This window comes from Salmo salar, chromosome ssa16, assembly GCF_905237065.1.
Source record: "Salmo salar chromosome ssa16, Ssal_v3.1, whole genome shotgun sequence".
Taxonomy (NCBI): Eukaryota; Metazoa; Chordata; class Actinopteri; order Salmoniformes; family Salmonidae; genus Salmo; species Salmo salar.
In genome coordinates this window covers 47,773,574-47,788,634 of record NC_059457.1, presented here as the reverse complement: position 1 = coordinate 47,788,634, position 15,061 = coordinate 47,773,574, and the positions used below count along the sequence as shown (strand labels likewise).

The window sequence follows — 15,061 nt, the reverse complement described above, 5'->3', positions numbered from 1 at the left end:
GCGGATTTTTCTTTGATGAAACAAGACAGCGGTGAGCCAAGAACAGCAAGTGCCACAGCCCTGATGTAAATGAAAAAGCCACCCATGAGCTAAGTCATACACAGCGAGATCGGGGAGACGCAGTCGCTGCCGTCTGAAAATGCATGAGTAATACAGGCTTTATGGATGTGTAGTTAGCTGTGGCATGCCTACCCTGGCATAGAGAGGAGAGAGAGGGGCGGGGGGAGGAAGGAGAAGAAGAGAGAGAGAGAGAGAGAGCTAGAGAGATGCAGAGAGAGAGAGCGAGAGAGAGAAAGAGAGAGGCAGAGAGAACGCAAGAGAGAGAGAGAGAGAGAGATGGAGGGAGAGAGAGCGAGAGCAAGAGAGAGAGGCAGAGAGAGCGCAAGAGAGAGAGCAAGAGAGAGTGAATCACTTTTTCATCTCAGCTAGGAGTCAGCGAAGAAGTTCAGGCAAAACAATCAGATCCATTTCACATAAAGGAGGAATTGAATCCGCCATATCAAGAAAAAAAGGAGGAAAGTGTGGGTAAAATGTTATAAATGATTCTCAAGGCAAGGTTCATGCTAAAAATACCTTTTATGATGACATATCTGAGCCAATGCTGTTTTTCCTCGATTAAACCGAGGTCCAAAGCATATTTCCTCTGGTATTCCAAAGATATCTCGACACTTATTCAAACCAGATCATATTTTTGCAGAATGACTGTTGGGGTTACATTGACAGAGTGCTCTGGCTCTGGAAAGTCAGGATGCCTTTGGTTAGTGTGACATGCCAGAGTCATACCACACTAACGGAATAAGAATGAAAACATTTCAACTTTGAGGAGAGGATTCACCAAAAGACAACACATACTGTATTAGTTCACTCACGGAACAAAGACAAAGCCTTGGTGAGAGAACTGCTGCTATTGGGAAATGAATCGTTCAGTAAAAAGTGTTTCACTACATCTTCATTACAAACCTTTTAAAAGTTATTTATCTCAATTCAATTCAATTCAAAGGGGCTTTAATGGCATCGGAAACATATGTTTAGATTGCCAAAGTAAGTAAAAACAATTAACAAAATTGAAATAAGCAACGTTTCAGGAGTTATTATATTTTTAGCTATGTACTGTTAGCTGTGTATCTCTCTCTCTCTCCCTTTATCTCTCTCTGTCGGTCTCTCTGTCTCTCTCTGTCTGTTTGTCTGTGTGTGTCTCTCCATATCTCTCCATATCTCTGTCTGTCTGTTTGTCTGTCTGTCTGTCTGTCTGTCTGTCTGTCTGTCTGTCTGTCTGTCTGTCTGTCTGTCTGTCTGTCTGTCTGTCTGTCTGTCTGTCTGTCTGTCTGTCTGTCTGTCTGTCTGTCTGTCTCTCTCTCTCTCTGTCTCTCTCTCTCTTTCTCTCTGAGGACTAAGGAAGTGCTCTCATTCCATCAGTGAACATTCCCGCCTCTCCTTTTCTCAAGTCAGTCTGAAGTTTTACTGGAATACCGCAACAAAGCCATCATCAACTCCGGCTTCATGAATCAAGGGAACATGCTGCAAACATTATACTCCTCCGTCCAACGTCCAACCCAGCACCGTCATATTTACCCATGCCTCACGGCTGAGGTCATGCGAGTCACACACAGGGAGAGACGTGGGCTGAAGATGGGAATCCTGGGAAAAGGAGTCAGCGGTGTGTGTGTGTGTGTGTGTGTGTGTGTGTGTGTGTGTGTGTGTGTGTGTGTGTGTGTGTGTGTGTGTGTGTGTGTGTGTGTGTGTGTGTGTGTGTGTGTGTGTGTGTGTGTGTGTGTGAATGTATCTGTGTCTGTGTGTGTATCTTCATGTTTAATGCAGAAGCAGCATTCACAACAGAACTTGGGCCAATGGGCCCTGGTCAAAAGAAGTGCACTGTACAGGGAAAAGTGTGCCATTTGAAACAAAACCTTGGTGTTTGTCTATGCAGACATCTTACATTAGAGACAATCACAGAGGAGAGCAGGAATCCATAGGTGGTGTAGAACAGCAGCAGTGTTCATCACTGTTCTATGATACAGTAGCAAACAAAAGTGAGGTCGAGAACATTTGTCTGTTTCTCCCATAAACACTCAGATTATTACTCCTCATTCGAAGGGACACAAACGTCTGCTAGGAAAAACACAGGAAACTAAGTCAGTTATTGGGAATTCATCATGGGTGCCAATGCCACTTCATGCAGAAACCAAATATTGTGTGTGTGTGTGTGTGTGTGTGTGTGTGTGTGTGTGTGTGTGTGTGTGTGTGTGTGTGTGTGTGTGTGTGTGTGTGCATGCGTGCACGTGCGTGCGTGCGTGTGAAATGTTATAGCTGCCGCACAGACTCAAAGTCGATTACTCATCTTTTCACGAGCTGAATCAACAGACAGACCGCTGCATTTATCTGAGAAAACGTGGGACTCTAGCACTCTGCTCTAATTCAAACATTTTCCTCAAATAAGCTCATATCTGCATCCCAAATGGCACCCTATTTCCTATATAGTGCACTACTTTTGACCAGGACCCATGAGGGTGCCATTTGGGACATTGACATAGAAACTCCGGCAACACTGGCCTAGCCAGGAGAAACTTTACTAAAGTATCAAATGAGGTAAAATATACAAGCTTAAAAAAAACCTGAATTTAAACAGTACAGTGAAGAGGATATTTTTCTGTGTTGCAAGACAAGTACTGTCTTTGCTGGTGGGCACTGATATTTACAGTTCATTATCCCCAAGGTAGTGTGCATCCTAAATGGCACTCTATCCCTTATATAGTGCACTTGTTTTGACCAGGGCCCATGGGGTGTCATTTGGGACCCGTGTTAACATTTCTGTTCAAGGTTCTAAATATCATGCAAATCTTGTGGCTTTTCTTCCCCCTGAGACTATAATAAAAAATATATATATTTGAACGTTTAACATTATCATCACTATTTGATTACAATTCATTTTCTAAAAGTTTAATACAGAAGACATCGTACTGAAGTTAGATTTTTTTAATCATTTCACTTTAAAAATACTTTCCTCTGGCACAAAACACTTTTCTTAGGAATGTCCCCAAACCCAGTTAGTGGCTTTCATGACATAAGGCCTTCAGTCTAAGACATATTTATTATCATCTCCGGCTGGGCCATTCCATTTTGCTAGTGGGGAGGAAGGAGTCACTACTGATTCAAACACAGTTCAGGTCTGGCACTATCACACTGACACTCACTCTGGGTCTCCCCTCGAGTGCCCATATGGATCTTTCCTGATGTGTGCTCCTCTATTGAACACACCAATCTCAGGCATCTCAGGATCTCTGATTAAATCCCCATTAAGTGACAGTTTGGTTACATTAGGCTCTGAGGAATTTAAGGCATGGAAATATTTTATGGTATCAGTTGGCTCGCAGTGTTGCCTCTTAAAACACTCTGGTGAGGGAAACCCTTTGTCAGGAAAGAAATCTATAGAAATCAACTCACATTTGTCAGTTAATATATTCTTCCTATCTATCTATAAGTTGAATATCTTGGACAAAAGACTGATACAGAGCTGGTAAAGACAGAGAAAAGTTCACTTTCTCTGAATACGTTTGATAAATGTATGCTTTTTACTCTAAAACCATTTTCCCACTTCCCCGCCGAGAGAAGCTCTATGGCAAAAATCTAAAATAATCGTCCAACATTCCAGGTGAGACCCTATAGTCTCATCCAGAGAGAGAGGGGTATGAAATAAGATCAGACTGAAATTAAGCATGATACTAAAGCCTGATGAGCCCAGTAGATCATTTACATGTACTGGCTATATAAAACACACCACACCCTGAGTATAATGGTTAGTGCTGAGGCCCTACCCAAAGGAATAGACTGAACTTCGTAAAAGGCAACAACAACAAAAAACAACACTGAAAGCTTTTCTGAAAAACGATGTTTTGAATGGTGGTGCACATGCATGTCCACAGTAAACACTATCGCGATCACACAAAAAAAACATGCCATACAACTAATATTACTCAATGTTACCCACTAAACTAAGGCTACTAAACTTAGCAAAAAAAGAAACGTCCCTTTTTCAGGACCCTATCTTTCAAAGATAATTCATAAAAATCCAAATAACGTCACAGATCTTCATTGTAAAGGGTTTAAACACTATTTATCATGCTTGTTCAATGAACCATAAACAATTAATGAACATGCACCTGTAGAACGGTCGTTAAGACACTAACAGCTTACAAACGGTAGGCAATTAAGGTCACAGTTATGAAATCTTAGGACACTAAAATGCCTTTCTACTGACTGAAAAACACCAAAAGAAAGATGCCCAGGGTCCCTGCTCATTTGCGTGAACGTGCCTTAGGTATGCTGCAAGGAGGCAACTGCCCGAGTTGCACCAGGAATGCACTGCAGATGTGGCCAGGGCAATAAATTACTGTGAGGCGCCTAAGACAGAGCTACAGAGAGACAGGACGGACAGCTGATCATCCTCGCAGTGGCAGACCACATATAACAACACCTGCACACGATCGGTACATCCGAACATCACACCTGGAGGACAGGTACAGGATGGCAACAACAACTGCCCAAGTTACACCAGGAACACACAATCCCTCCATCAGTGCTCAGACTGTCGTCAATAGGCTGAGAGAGGCTGGACTGAGAGTTTGTAGACCTTTTGTAAGGCAGGTCCTCACCAGACATCACCAGCAACAACGTTGCCTATGGGCACAAACCCACCGTCGTTGGACCAGACAGGACTGGCAAAAAGTGCTCTTCACTGAAGAGTTGCAGTTTTGTCTCACCAAAAATTGTTGATGGTTGGATTCGCATTTATCATCGAAGGAATGAGCGTTACACCGAGGCCTGTACTCTGGAGCGGATCGATTTGGAGGTGGAGGGTCAGTCATGGTCTGGGGCGGTGTGTCACAGCATCATTAGACTGAGCTTGTCGTCATTTAGACAATCTCAACGCTATGCGTTACAGGGAAGACATCCTCCTCCCTCATGTGGTAGCCTTCCTGCAGGCTCATTCTGACATGACCCTCCAGCATGACAATGCCACCAGCCATACTGCTCGTTCTGTGCGTGATTTCCTGCAAGACAGGAATGTCAGTGTTCTGCCATGGCCAGCGAAGAGCCCGGATCTCAATCCCATTGAGAACGTCTAGGACCTGTTGGATCGGTGGGTGTGGGCTAAGGCCATTCCCCCCAGAAATGTCTGGGATCTTGCAGGTGCCATGGTGGAAGAGTTGGGTAACATCTCACAGCAAGAACTGGCAAATCTGGTGCAGTCCACGAGGAGGAGATGCACTGCAGTACTTAATGCAGCTGGTGGCCACACCAGATACTGACTGTTACTTTTGATTTTGACCCCCCCCCCCTTTGTTCAGGGACACATTGTTCCATTTCTGTTAGTCACATGTCTGTGGAACTTGTTCAGTTTACGTCTCAGTTGTTGAATCTTGTTATGTTCATACAAATATTTACACATGTTGAGTTTGCTGAAAATAAAAGCAGTTGACGTTTATTTTTTTGCTGAGTTTATTCCGCTACTATTGATAATACAGTCAGTACTTCTCCTACTGTCCTGTGTGAATTTAAGTATGCTCCCTCTAATTCTCTCTCTCTCTCTCTATTTTTCTCTCTCTCTCTTCCTCTCTTCTCTCTGAGGACCTAAGCCCTAGGACCAGGCCTCAGCACTACCTGGCCTGATGACTCCTTGCTGTCCCCAGACCACCATCGTGCTGCTTCTCCAGTTTCAACTGTTCTGCCTGCGGCTATGGAACCCTGACCTGTTTACCGGACATGCTACCTGCTGTTTTTTCGACTCTCTCTCTCTACCGCACCTGCTGTCTCTAACTCTGAATGATCGGCTATAAAAATCCAACTGACATTTACTCCTGAGGTGCTGACCTGTTGCACCCTCTACAGCCACTGTGATTATTATTATTTGACCCTGCTGGTCATCTAGGAACGTTTGAACATATTGGCCATATACTGTTATAATCTCCACCCGGCACACCCAGAAGAAGACTGGCCACCCCTCAGAGCCTGGTTCCTCTCTAGGTTTCTTCCTAGGTTCTTTCCTTTCTAGGGTGTTTTTCCTAGCTACTGTGCTTCAACATCTGCATTGCTTGCTGTATGGGGTTTTAGGCTGGGTTTCTGTATAGCACTTTGTGACATCGGCTAATATAAAAACGGCTTTATAAATACATTTGATTTGATTTGATTTGATACTATGCTAGACTTCTACTACTACTCTAGACTTCTGCTACTACACTAGCCTTCTACTACTATGCTAGCCTTCTGCTACTACGCAAGCCTTCTGCTGCTACACTAGCCTTCTACTACTATGCTAGCCTTCTGCTACTACGCAAGCCTTCTGCTACTACACTAGCCTTCTACTACTACGCTAGCCTTCTGCTACTACGCAAGCCTTCTGCTGCTACGCTAGCCTTCTGCTACTACGCTAGCCTTATGCTTCTATGCTGGCTTTCTGCTACTACGCTAGACTCAATTCTTAAAGCCTCTAACAATTAAACATCTTTAATTCTTCCACTGGCACAAAAAAACATTGGACAGCTGAAGCACACCATTTTTCTTAAGGAAAATGACCCTTTCTTGTTTGAATATACAATCTAAAAAGAGCATTACTTTGTGGGCATGTTAACCTTTCATAAATATCTCTAAATGCACAACATTTAACAATCCTATGTATTACTTTCAGGAAAATTAGAAAAGGCCTATAAATGTATCTAATGAATACTCATCTGCACAGACCGTAATCATGGCATTCCCACATTCACAACAAAAAAAAGCAAATTCAAAAGCATCGTAAAGACAATGTCATGATTCATGTTGGTCTGGGACGATGGTGAGGGCACAATGGTGCTCAGCTCAGAAGAGTCGTCCTCCTCATAAACGCTGAGACACATTTGGAGACATATGTTTCGTGTTTGGCCAGGAAAAACAATAATCAAATCCTTTGAGCCTCTTTTTGTGAAAAGATGATTGCTAATATAAAAGTGGGTTTTGTATCATCATAAATTAGGATGAGCGAGTAATTACCTCCACCCTCTTTCTCTCTCTCTCCTGCACAACAACACACTATCATCTCTTCTCAACAGGATGTAAAGTAGAGGAGGCAGTCACAAAGGCATGAAGTAGAACAGGCTTTTCCCCCACATAGTCCGGGTTTGTATACAATGGTGTCTATATATATATATATATATATATACACTGCTCAAAAAAATAAAGGGAACACTAAAATAACACATCCTAGATCTGAATGAATGAAATAACCTTATTAAATACTTTTTTCTTTACATAGTTGAATGTGCTGACAACAAAATCACACAAAAATAATCAATGATAATCCAATTTATCAACCCATGGAGGTCTGGATTTGGAGTCACACTCAAAATTAAAGTGGAAAACCACACTACAGGCTGATCCAACTTTGATGTAATGTCCTTAAAACAAGTCAAAATGAGGCTCAGTAGTGTGTGTGGCCTCCACGTGCCTGTATGACCTCCCTACAACGCCTGGGCATGCTCCTGATGAGGTGGCGGATGGTCTCCTGAGGGATCTCCTCCCAGACCTGGACTAAAGCATCCGCCAACTCCTGGACAGTCTGTGGTGCAACGTGGCGTTGGTGGATGGAGCGAGACATGATGTCCCAGATGTGCTCAATTGGTTTCAGGTCTGGGAAACGGGCGGGCCAGTCCATAGCATCAATGCCTTCCTCTTGCAGGAACTGCTGACACACTCCAGCCACATGAGGTCTAGCATTGTCTTGCATTAGGAGGAACCCAGGGCCAACCGCACCAGCATATGGTCTCACAAGGGGTCTGAGGATCTCATCTAGGTACCTAATGGCAGTCAGGCTACCTCTGGCGAGCACATGGAGTGTTGTGCGGCCCCGCAAAGAAATGCCAGCCCACACCATGACTGACCCACCGCCAAACCGGTCATGCTGGAGGATGTTGCAGGCAGCAGAGCGTTCTCCACGGAGTCTCCAGACTCTGTCACATCTGTCACGTGCTCAGTGTGAACCTGCTTTCATCTGTGAAGAGCACAGGGCGCCAGTGGCGAATTTGCCAATCTTGATGTTCTCTGGCAAATGCCAAACGTCCTGCACAGTGTTGGGCTGTAAGCACAACCCCCACCTGTGGACGTCGGGCCCTCATACCACCCTCATGGAGTCTGTTTCTGACCGTTTGAGCAGACACATGTACATTTCTGGCCTGCTGGAGGTCATTTTGCAGGGCTCTGGCAGTGCTCCTCCTTGCACAAAGGCGGAGGTAGCGGTCCTGCTGCTGGGTTGTTGCCCTCCTACGGCCTCCTCCACGTCTCCTGATGTACTGTTCTTTCTCCTGGTAGCGCCTCCATGCTCTGGACGCTACGCTGACAGACACAGCAAACCTTCATGCCACAGCTCGCATTGATGTGCCATCCTGGATGAGCTGCACAACCTGAGCCACTTGTGTGGGTTGTAGACTCCGTCTCATGCTACCACTAGAGTGAAAGCACCGCCAGCATTCAAAAGTGACCAAAACATCAGCCAGGAAGCATAGGAACTGAGAAGTGGTCTGTGGTCACCACCTGCTGAACCACTCCTTTATTGGGGGTGTCTTGCTAATTGCCTATAATTTCCACCTGTTGTCTATTCCATTTGCACAACAGCATGTGAAATGTATTGTCAATCAGTGTTGCTTCCTAAGTGGACAGTTTGATTTCACAGAAGTGTGATTGACTTGGAGTTACATTGTGTTGTTTAAGTGTTCCCTTTATTTTTTTGAGCAGTATATATATATATATATATAAATATTGGACAGCTGAAGCAAGCAGTTGAAGTCGGAAGTTTACATACACTTAGGTTGGAGTCATTAAAACTCGTTTTTCAGCCACTCCACAAATTACTTGTTAACAAACTATAGTTTTGGCAAGACAGTTAGGACATCTACTTTGTGCATGACACAAGTAATTTTTCCAACAATTGTTTACAGACAGATTATTTTACATATAATTCACTGAATCAAAATTCCAGTGGGTCAGAAGTTTACATACAATAAGCTGACTGTGCCTTTAAACAGCTTGGAAAATTCCAGAAAATGATGTCATGGCTTTAGAAGCTTCTGATAGCCTAATTGACATAATTTGAGTCAATTGGAGGTGTACCTGTGGATGTATTTCAATGCCTACCTTCAAACTCTGTGCCTCTTTGCTTAACATCATGGGAAAATCAAAAGAAACCAGCAAGACCTCAGAAAAAAAATTGTAGACCTCCACAAGTCTGGTTCATCCTTGGGAGAAATTTCCAAACGCCTGAAGGTACCACGTTCATCTGTACAAACAATAGTACGCAAGTATAAACACCATGGGACCACACAGCCGTCATACAGCTCAGGAAGAAGACGTGTTCTGTCTCCTAGAGATGAAAGTTCTTTGGTGCGAAAAGTGCAAATCAATCCCAGAACAACAGGAAAGGACCTTGTGGAGATGCTGGAGGAAACAGGTACAAAAGTATCTATATCCACAGTAAAACAAGTCCTAAATCGACATAACCTGAAAGGCCGCTCAGCAAGGAAGAAGCCACTGCTCCAAAACCGCCATAAAAAAGCCAGACTACGGTTTGCAACTGCACATGGGGACAAAGATTGTACTTTTTGGAGAAATGTCTTCTGGTCTGATGAAACAAAAATAGAACTGTTTGGCCATAATGACCATCGTTATGTTTGGAGTAAAAAGGGGATGCTTGCAAGCCGAAGAACACCATCCCATCCGTGAAGCACGGGGGTGGCAGCATCATGTTGTGGGGGTGCTTTGCTGCAGGAGGGACTGGTGAACTTCACAAAATAGATGGCATTATTAGGAAGAAAAATTATGTGGGTATATTGAAGCAACATCTCAAGACATCAGTCAGGAAGTTAAAGCTTGGTCGCAAATGGGTCTTCCAAATGGACAATGACCCAAGCATACTTCCAAAGTTGTGGAAAATGGCTTAAGGACAACAAAGTCAAGGTATTGGAGTGGCCATCACAAAGCCCTGACCTCAATCCCCAGAGAAAATTTGTGGGCAGAACTGAAAAAGCGTGTGCGAGCAAGGAGGCCTACAAACCTGAGTCAGTTACACCAGCTCTGTCAGGAGGAATGGGCCAAAATTCACCCAATTTATTGTGGAAAGCTTGTGGAAGGCTACCCAAAACGTTTGACCCAAGTTAATTAATTTAAAGGCAATGCTACCAAATACTAATTGAGTGTATGTAAACTTCTGACCCACTGGGAATGTGATGAAAGAAATAAAAGCTGAAAGAAATAATTCTCTCTACTCTTATTCTGACATTTCACATTCTTAAAATAAAGTGGTGATCCTAACTGACCTAAGACAGGGAATTTTTTACCAGGATTAAATGTCAGGAATTGTGAAAAACTGAGTTTAAATGTATTTGGCTAAGGTCTACGTAAACTTCTGACTTCAACTGTATATGACCGTTGTTTCCAGACAAGCAGACAATCAGTGGGTTTGAAAGGGGCTTCAGACTAGTCACTGCACTCAAGGCCTGGGCAGGATTCGCAGTGAAGGACAAAAAATATTTATGATTAAATAAATGGGAATATCAAACAAAATAATATAATTTGGAAAATTCTATAATTTTCAACAATAGAAAGGCCTTCTTCAACACATGACATACAGTACAAATAATACTATATGTGGGGTGTAGCTCTGAGACAAACAGTATGCATGTGTATTGAACTGAAGGGTATCAGACTGTCTGCACAACTCACCATCATCATGTTAGCCGACAGCTTAAGCTTAGGCTTTAGATATAGGAGCTATGACAAGCATTGGGGTCCCAAACAAGGTTACTTGTTGCTACAGTACATACCACCTCTACTTTATGAAGCACAATTGCTTTCATACCAGTAGCCAACACAAACAAATGTAGAAGAAAATTTATGCTCCTCTATAAACCTGAGTGAGGAGGTTACAAATGAGATTATAGAAAAGCCTCGAGGAATGTTTACTTTCAGTAAGGCTGAGGTTGAAATGAAACTACCTCGTGTGGTTGAGGTAATTCACCAATGGACATTTACTCTTAAAATCTATTTATTAGAAATATTTACTCATTAATTTACTCTTACATTTTATTTATTAAAATAAACTTCTGCTAATAGGATACATAAATCATTTACAAATATAAAGTTTCAAATAAAGTTGGTCTGTACCTAACCAAAAGTGTGATCTATAACAGCTTAATAAATGCTATCCACTCATAAACTCCAGAGACATCCTCATCTGTCCTCCTCAATCAGAATTTGCCACTTCCTCTAAAATCAGTGCAGTCTCTTCTGTTGATAATCCATAGAGTGGAAGTCAAAGTGCTCCCTTCTCTGGCAGTTACTCCACATATACCACTTAAATCACATCACGTGGCTACACTTTGTGTCACTGAGATGACTTTCATTGTGATGCTCTTTATTAAGACCAGGTCTATACATCAGTGACCTCGGCACTTAATTAACGAGGGTGTTATCAACAGTAGAATCCACAACTGCAAACACGGATCTGTCAACTAAATATACAGTACATCTGAATCAAATATGAAGACGACAGTGCACTTAAGGATGCCATATGTAGCCAAATAGATAGAAACTGGCACCATTTCACAGTAAACGGATATGTAGTATAATAGAAAATATTATCAGAGGACTGGAAGGAATGACAATAAGAGGATCTAACTGATACACTTCTAAAAAAGAGTTTCCTTGTATAATAAATATTAGCAAATTAGTTTAGTAACTCCTTTCCCCGAAATTGGTATGATACCTTTAGATTTAGAACGCATATGAAAGTATATTTAAAGAACCGAATGGTTTCTATAAACATCTAGATATTATTAAAATACATTCTGTGATACAGAGTAGCGTCAATGAGCGCGTTAAATCATAGGTTTAGCTTTACCTTGTTCCGGGGAGAGAGAGAAACACGCGCGGGTAGCTTTGGCTGTCAGATGGCCTTTCTCTTGAGAGCCATAGCGCTCCTCTGGCGTGGTGAGCCGCTTCGGACTCGGACAGTGACTGGGGTTGTGATGTGGGCTCCGGCAGGTCAGGGTTCCAAAACCATCGTTCCCGATGCGTCTGGCGCAGAAGTCCGACTTACTGCTGTACATGGAGAGAGTCAGCCCCGTGAAGTCTGAATACACTGGGGTTTGGCGGTGACTCACCATTCCGAACAGTGCTGAGGATTTCTGCAATGGAATTTCAGTGTTCCCGGTGTGCATTCTCTGTGTTCACATTTACCTGTGTCGGGGGAGAGAAAAACACATATCCCTTATAAAAATCTGAAGCCAAATCAAACCATCTCCTTAACTTGAACAGATGTTTTTTTACGCACGTTCTTCCAAATTGCCAAATAACATGGAATATTTAGTGACAATAAATACAAAATATGCAAGAAGTGAGAGATCTTCATTCTCTAGATGACACCTACCGTATAAGCCGTCAAAAGGAAGAAGACGTAGACTGCTTTATGGTCGGACTTGGTGTACATCAGCATCTTCCGCCAAATGCGGAGAAAAGCGTGTCTTTACCAACCGCATCCTCTCCGCTTCCAAAGTACATTTTAAAGAATGTTCCATGTATCAATTCTCAACATCTTCCCTTTGACTGACATCTGATTCATCCACTGAGTCGGCAGTATCCGAGTCAATGCGTCTCTGTCCGCACCAATGCAAGCATGACTGTCCGGGGACCAAAGGTAGGTGGGATATGAAGATATCGATCGTGGAGAATCGTTTTACGGGTGAGCAAACTGATGTGCTTAGAAGTTAACGTAACAGCAGATGATGGACAGGTTCCAAGGAAATGATGAGCAAATAGCCTGTCAATGAGAACCAAATGACTTTAGGGTAGGTCAAATAGCCTGTCAATGAAAACCGAATGCCTTTAGGGTAGGTCAAATAGCCTGTCAATGAGAACCAAATGACTTTAGGGTAGGTCAAATAGCCTGTCAATGAAAACCGAATACCTTTAGGGTAGGTCTACAGGCATTTTTATAGCGCAAACTTCAGTTAGGAATCGATTAGGAATGAGGGAACATGTATTTTATATGATAGAGACAAATAGCCTATCAGGTCACATATAGGGGTAAAAAAATAAAACAATGATATAGTAGGCCCCTGCGTATTGTTCGTTCTATAGGCATAGGCCAACATTAAATGTAATTGAAATGTAGGCTACCTCGTGTCTACATTCTGATGTATGTATAATTACAAAGCATAAAAATAAAATATAACAAGAGTCGATTATTTCATCAAGATTTTTTTTTAAAGACAGCCTGTGTGAACAAAGCCTATTCAAGAACATTACAAGCCCTATTCACGTCCATTCAAATGATCAATAATTACCTCAATAAAAGCATGCATGTGATTAGTAAAATTAATTAATTTAACTATATAGGCCTATGCCTATGGATTGGCCTAAGCATGATCGCACATGCTGCTTAAAATAAAATAATAATGTGATATATAATAATCTTGATGTGAATAGACCTTATTGGAGCATATAAAAAAATATAGAAATGGCGGTAGACCTAAATGACTAACATTTGCATGTAAAAATGTGCTAACGATGTGGCTATTAGTTGACACAATAGGAGATACTGTATGAATAGCAGGACAGTACGACTAAGTAGTGACATCTAGTGGGGGATTCCGTATCTGATTAACACACACACACAGAGAGAGAGAGAGAGAGAGAGAGAGAGAGAGAGAGATGACATTGGAGATGTCTTTATTCTTTTGGAACTTTTGTGAGTGTGATGTTTACTGTTCATTTTTATAGTTTATTTCACTTTTGTTTATTATCTACTTCACTTGCTTTGGCAATGTAAACATATGTTTCCCATGCAAATAAAGCCCCTTACATTGAATTGAATTGAGATGCCCTGGAGCTGTTGTCAGAGGACAGCCTAGGGTGCCCCAGCCTCATCATAATTGCCACCATACAGCGGGTGAATGCAAGCATTTCCCGGGACTGGCCCACCAATCCACCCTGAACTTGAACAGCCTTTATGACCAGGTTCACCTCTACAAGGCAGCAATCCCAACTTTTACCAGGATCCTGAAGGACGTCACCCTGAACCACAGGAGCAACGAGCAACGGAACAACAGAACAACAGAACAACAGAACAACAGAACAACAGGATAACAGAGCAACACAGCAACACAGCAACAGAACAACAGAACAACAGAGCAACACAGCAACATAGCAACAGAACAACAGAACAACACAGCAACAGAGCAACGGAGCAACGGAACAACAGAACAACAGAACAACAGGATAACAGAGCAACACAGCAACACAGCAACAGAACAACAGAACAACAGAGCAACAGAACAACAGAACAACAGAACAACAGAACAACAGAGCAACAGAACAACAGAGCAACAGAACAACAGAACAACAGAGCAACACAGCAACAGAGCAACGGAGCAACGGAACAACAGAACAACAGAACAACAGAACAACAGAACAACAGAGCAACACAGCAACAGAACAACAGAACAACAGAACAACAGAACAACAGAGCAACAGAACAACAGAACAACAGAGCAACAGAACAACAGAGCAACAGAACAACAGAGCAACAGACACCCCGTGAGCAGAACAACAAGACCTGCGCTGAGAGAACCCATGCCAAGAGGACCTACACCCAGACCACAGCTTTACCAGCCACACCCCAACCTGCTGAGACTACCCCAAACAAACCCTCGCCAAACCCTATATAGGCCCCACCAGATTAGACCTATGCCCCTTCTGTGTCCCCCCCATGCCCAGGCCATGAGCAGAACAACAAGGCCCAACCCCCACTAATACACCCGCCCAAGCCTGCGACCTAAGAGGTATGTATCAGATGCTCAACATGCTCTGCTCACACCTACTGTAATGGTCCAGGGCCTAAACAACACTTGACTCTATTGAACACAAAGCTTTTACAATCTCATCCCAGAATATACAAGGTCTGACAACCTAAGAAAATGAAAAACAATGACAAATAGTTTGATGAAGAATGCAAAAACCAATGAAAGAAATTGAGAAACCT

General features: G+C 42.7%; 1 protein-coding gene across 1 annotated transcript in view; it reads right to left on the bottom strand.

The window, feature by feature from the left end:
• LOC106574011 (zinc finger protein GLIS1) overlaps positions 1–12,964 on the bottom strand; it is a 151,004-nt gene extending 138,040 nt beyond the window's left edge. Inside the window, 2 exon segments of the mRNA XM_014149511.2 lie at positions 11,921–12,258; positions 12,449–12,964. Of these exon segments, the coding sequence (XP_014004986.2) occupies positions 11,921–12,239 (319 nt within the window). The 5' untranslated portion in view covers positions 12,240–12,258; positions 12,449–12,964.
• Between the last annotated feature and the right edge of the window lie 2,097 nt (positions 12,965–15,061).